The 6,000-nt window shown below is 45.5% G+C and overlaps 1 protein-coding gene across 1 annotated transcript in view; it reads right to left on the reverse strand.

Moving 5' to 3' along the window:
• The window catches only part of AOAH (acyloxyacyl hydrolase), a 76,375-nt gene that overhangs the window by 9,961 nt on the left and 60,414 nt on the right, over window positions 1-6,000 (reverse strand). Inside the window, exons 17-20 of the mRNA XM_057367735.1 lie at window positions 5,416-5,588; window positions 2,976-3,034; window positions 2,835-2,894; window positions 1,128-1,224 (exon numbers count right to left, since the gene is read on the reverse strand). Of these exons, the coding sequence (XP_057223718.1) occupies window positions 1,128-1,224; window positions 2,835-2,894; window positions 2,976-3,034; window positions 5,416-5,588 (389 nt within the window). The remainder of the gene's footprint in view (window positions 1-1,127; window positions 1,225-2,834; window positions 2,895-2,975; window positions 3,035-5,415; window positions 5,589-6,000) is intronic.

Raw genomic sequence — 6,000 nt, forward strand, 5'->3', positions numbered from 1 at the left:
GCACAGTGGGAGAGACAAGTTGTAGCACGGGAGATTCAGGCTGATACAGAMATAAAAAGCTGTATTCCTGCTTTCCATCACTACTTGAAATATGTTGCCCAACTCAATCCCTCATCTCATGCTGATCTTTATCTTCAAAAAGAAAGAGTGTGTTTCTATTTGTGATGAATCTGAGCTGATGCTGGATTGCTCAATCTGGACCCCATCCATCTTGCAAAGGAAAGGGAGCTGAGAGGGATTCAGGGACAGGTATCTGTCCCCAGCCCCACAGGGACGCTGTGTGCTCATGTTCATGGGTAACAGCAGAACTTTCCTAGATGCTTTAATTTATTTTTACGTGTGCATTGCAGAAGAAAGTGATTTAGGTAATGCACTTACCTAAAGCCACTAAAGATCACGGAAGGACAAATTCTGTAAGCTTTTCAAGTCAAAAGTTACAGTAGTATGTAGGTGTTTAGAGAAACATAGGAAAGAAACCAGTTWTTCCTGGGAGAGGTGCTTCTAGTTTTGGGAACATTGAGCGGGTGGCTGTGTTGTTGAGGCAGGAAAATGGCAGAGGGAAGATGCCCTTCCCAAGGCACTGCTCATCCCAGAGGAGGCGGCATGAAGAAGCAAACCACAGCTCGTGAAGATCACTTTCACCACTGCAGGTACACATCTCCAGACTAGATGACCCACTACCACAGCAATGTGCAACAATAAAACCAAATCTTATGGACCAATATAGGTTTGAGAGTTGTTTTTTTTTTTTCTTCATCAGCCTGAGAAGCTGGGTTGGACAAGCAGGGGGCATTTTTAGCAGAGGCACATCTGTTGTCCCTGTCACATTGCTACCCAAAGGAAGTAGCCAGTGTGGCTGGGCCTCTGGGTGGCAGCAGCTGGGGCCAGCAGGGAGGTTGTGGCTCCCAAGGAGGTGGTGGGAACTTGTTTYAGGAAAGGTTACCCCAACCATGGAAGCCAGGAGATGGCATTAAGGGTCCCCCCTTGGCCACAGCCCTGACAGCAGGGTCATCTAGGCTGGCTGGTTATACTGGCCTTCTCCTGGAACACAGCCAAAATATGAGGAGAACATCAGCAGCCCAGAACTCGAGCAAATACTTTGTGAGAAAGGATAAAAAMCAACTTACTTTGTCTCAGTGGGAAATCCATGTAGAAAATATCAAAGTTGACAAATTTCTCAGATCTTGCTATTTCTTTCAAGACATTGGAAAGTTGTAACGCTCTCTGCAAAAATCAAACGTTCCAATGACTATTCATTGCTATTCATGCTGCTTTGCATGGATTCAGCTTTTGTCACTGATGATCAGCCAGGAATTTGAAAGCTGACGTTGTCCTTTCAGCTGGGGGACAGGAGGTGACATCATGACATGGACTTGCACGAGCACCACCAGCCTTTGGATTTCCCAGCTCATCCTCAAAGGTTGCACTGAGGCCTCAGCTGATTTCCTAAGTTTATTACAGCATATGCTCACTTTACTGGAGACCTCTTTYAGCAGTGTCCCTATGCTTATATAAATATTCTAAATTCCTTGGTTTTGGAGCTCAGTAATTTCCATTCCTCTTAAAGAAAYGCAAAACTTTTCTACAAGATAAATGTCCTCTTTTCCTATTATCCTTCCCGCTGCTAAGTTGTGGATGATAATGCTTATCTATGCAGACCAAATTCCACCCTTGCTTTCAGAAGAGTAAATTACCACCATCCAGTGTCTGCCTAACTGATACATCCAGTGTAATTTCTGCAGCCATAACAGAGATCAGGATCTCCTAAATATTTAAATTGTGCAGTTTGGGTAATAACATAGACAATTAGTTTCAGACAGGGGCTCAGAATGATTAATTCATACCCTGCAGACATATGCATTGTTCATGGACAGAAGTTACATGTACTCTACGTTCTGTATTGTTGGTATGAATATATAAGCTGCAAGCCTGCAAAGGTTTAGGAATGTGCTCAATTGCCTTCTCTGAAGTCAAGAAGGACAGGGCATGAAATGAAATACATATGTAAAATTTGGTGAAATTAAGGCCATATTTTGTTGTTTAGTGAATGCAAACATTAATACAACTAAACCCAGAGATGACACCTTTGGTAATTCCTTACTGGCTCTTTTACATAGCTGCAGGGGATTGCTGGGATTGAAAATCAGCTTGTGCCATAAGAAAGTAAGTGGCTGGTATTATGTCTTATTCGCTTCTGCAGCCAGATTTTTAGGGTGAGTTTTAAGACATCTCTGTTCTGTCTGCTCCCATTCCTGCACTGAGCCTGGATGCTCCCTGGTCACACCATCGATTGTGGCGATTAAGTCCACAGAAATGTGTCTGAGGAAGATTAGCACAAATCCCAAATGAAAACAGGGTAAGGCTCTTGCTCTCAGGACCTGCTCCCGCARCCAGCAAAATCTATGCAGCTGGCTTGTCATACCAACACCTACTAGATTTAAAAAAGCCTTTCCTTTCTTATCAGGTACATTTTCTTCTTAAAGAACATGAACTTGAACAGTTTTGTCTTGGGGAGATCACATCCCTTGAGAACGAATTCAGGTTGCTGAGAGGTTGTAACAGGAATACCTTTACAAATCCCTTAACTTGAGCATGCTGCCTCCCAGAGCCTGAGAGGCATTTGAAAGGATGGGTACGGATGCTTCCACATCTACTACTTGCCTCTGGAAGAAAAAAAATGCACTGATGTCTTGCTTTTGAGGTAGTTGGGCTTATCTCCTCAGACACAGGGCAGAGTATGTATGGGGGTGATCCCACTGCAGCCCCACTGAGACTTCAGACACAGGGCAGAGTGTGCATGGGGGTGATCCCACTGCAGCCCCACTGACACTTACCTCCGAGGTCAGGTTCCTGAGGGTCTCATTGGGGCTCAGCCAGCCGCTGCAGGGGCTCACCTGGGCAGACAAGAGCAGAGGGGCTTCAGCAGCAAACCAGGATGAAAGGGGAGATTCCTAAACCACAGGGGCAGACCTTACCCGGAGGCAGTCGAGGAAAGAGTAGAGTTGACTGTACGTGACATCCTTGTTCAGCTGTCCTGCAAAGCACACAGAGAGGGAAACCTCATGTGCCTGGCAGCCAAATGTGACTTCATTCTGCAGATCTGTGCATTCCCATGCCTTACACYCCAGGGTGGGAAGAGGCACCCCAGAAACACCACCACACCCCCTGGTTAACCTCCCACACCAGAGCTGCAAGAGGGGAGGCACCAGGGTGTCCTTCCTGCTAAGGTGCCCATGACCCCACAATGTGCAGAGCCCCACGCCTGCTTCTCCCTCATCTCTCTCCTGCCTTTCATAGGTGATTGTCTCATGTGTGGGGCTGCTCATCACAGYCCATGCCAGCCTCCAAAGTGTGTGACTGACATTTTGCCATTCACGTGTCTCTCACCCGCCAAAGAAATGCAGGGTTCCCAAAAGTGAAGGGCACACACTCTGCCTTTTGCATTTACCTCGCAGAGGTTGGTTGGCCTTAAAAGGGAGAAACAATTTTGCTGTCATGGAGGGAAGTGGATATGCTTGTGTGGGTGAGATAATTCAAGCACCAAGTCAAACACCTAGCTAACATACCCTAAAATTCACTGTGCTGTGCAATAGCCTGGCTTGCTGAGAAAATTATCCATGATCTCAATCTTTTTGCTTCTATGGTAGCTACAACCAAGAAGGGAATTAAATGGCAACTTTTTTTTTTGTATTAGTTGTATTATTGTTTGTAGTATACTGACCACCCCATCAGGCTTTGGTATTTCTGCAGTTCTTAAATATGAATTTATTTTTGCTGTTTTTAGGARCTGCAAAGTGTAATCTCTCGCAAGTGAAAAGGGCTTCTCAGGTTGCTTTGCAGTGGCTCCCTGATACAGATGTGGTTTCTGTTTGTCACAACCAGCAGCAGTTCTAACAGCTGCCCATCACCCAGCAGCAGCTCCAGCTGCCCAGGAAGCAAAAGGTGGGGAGTTCAAAGTTCTAGAATAATTTCTGGATATTCAGATTCCTGTAGCCTGAAGCATCAGACCCTGGGATGGGCTGTTGTGGGGATCAGGGATTTGGCAGAAAGCCAGAYTGATGTCTGGTCATGGCTGACTGGCAGCCAAATGGGGAATCTTGCTCACAGGCTGTTARAGGATGTGCCAGAGGGGATCCCTTGCTGCAAAACATGTTGCTTAGCATTAATAGGGTCCCTCCAAGGCAAATCAGCCCCTCTGAAATATTTCCAACTGATCCTGTAGTTAATGACTCCTGATTTGACTACGTGTTCTCTCTGATAATTAGATACCCAGTTAGAGGAACTGTCACTGTGATAAGAATGCACTCAAGGGAAGAAATGGGTTTATGTGACTAAAAATTGATTATCACACGTTCTCCCTGGCCTGAAAGGAGCAAGATTTTTCTTTCTTTAGTTTTTTCTTTTTTTCATTGGTAGTATTATGTGCTTATGAGAGAAAAATATAGGAATGGAAATGGGGAAGATATGGGCCCGTTGGTAATCACTAAGAATCCTTGGGGAAACCGCAGCACAGGGTGTGCTGAAAGCTGTGTTACCCAGTGGTTACCAAAATCAKCTGAAGTTGTCATCTACCATTTTAATGATGTGATTTAGTTTCTCTTTCTTTGCTGGTGAGAACTGTTATGACAACAWCTTCCTGCCTTGTCAGATGAAAACAGATTCCTTTACTCAAATACAAATAAGTGCATGCTTTTGGACTGAGGGGTCTGCTAATGGTCAGAAGCACTGTGTCACTCACACCCTGAGATGACAGGCTCCAAAAGGCAGCCTCCAAAGCTCTGAGAAAAAATGTTCCAAAGCACTTTACAGAAACTACACTGTGAGGGAATGCCCCAAAACATGCCTGCACATGGTGTGAAGTTTCAATCATCATGTATAGGTAGCGTAGGAGGTGCCAGGCACCCAGTGCTGGCAGAAAATTTATTTCTCTAATATAAAAACAGTCTTTTGCAACCCYCTGACTTAATCTTCTGCCTTGGTCCACATCCAGTTTTACCACAACATCCACTAGTGAGCATCAACATCCATTAGTGAGTGTCAACTAAATTTCCATCTCCATCTGTAACAACAATCAGGATGAAATGCAGGCAGGCTGGCCACAATTTTGGRCCAAGACTGAGGTAGAACAGCTTGTTTACACCACCACAACATGTGCTGAGCCTGGGCTGGAGCAGAGGGGGATGGCTGGTGGGGGAATGTAGATGAATAGGGGTCTGACCTGTCCTGCAGTGTGCATGGTAAGAGCTGTCATTCCTACTTCTGCAGCACAGCCAATATCTGACTCATATTTCTCAGATGTCCTCCACCCCAYCCAGTTTGCWTGAAATTATCAATAGATTCACAGWCCATTYAGGGAGAAAAGGCAWCAGGAACAGGCAGATAACCAGGAAGAACCCCACAACACCTCATATTTACCCAGAGGATGGTATCTGTCATGCAGGTTATCCCAGAGGAAGCGACCATCCACCAAGCCTGTTAAAATCACGTGGCTGCCGTTCGGAAGACGGGAGTCCAGGTATCGCAGAGCTTGCACCACGTTGGAGAGCATTTCTTTGGGTGTGGTCATGTGGGACAGTGTGTCTCGTTCCCTAAAGAACAGGATGCCAATAGGACATKGTGTCAGGAATACTGTGTCCCCAARAAGGTACCTGGAACAGTGYAGTTTTCTCTGTTTGCTGCTCTTYCACATTAAGTCAACTGAATAAAACCTCAGAAGAACGCTGTGATGTCTCTCACTTGTCATTGCCAAAATCAGACATGGTATAAAAACCTCTCTCYCTCAGTGTAGCCCATCTCTGCTAAAAACAGGCAAATGCATCCCTTTTTTCCAGAGTGAATTCCTGCTGTGGGTTAACCCCAGTGGGCAGTCAAGTATCACACAGCTTCTCATCTGCTTTCCTTCTTCCCCTTCTCCCCAGTGAGACAGGGGAAGAGGAGAAAGTAACAGCAAGAAAACTTTGCAGTTATTGTTCAATAAATGAGAAAGAAGAAGGGGAGGGG

The sequence above is a fragment of the Malurus melanocephalus genome, unplaced genomic scaffold (assembly GCF_030028575.1).
Source record: "Malurus melanocephalus ecotype Western Australia unplaced genomic scaffold, MMel_1.1 scaffold_83, whole genome shotgun sequence".
Lineage (NCBI taxonomy): Eukaryota > Metazoa > Chordata > Aves > Passeriformes > Maluridae > Malurus > Malurus melanocephalus.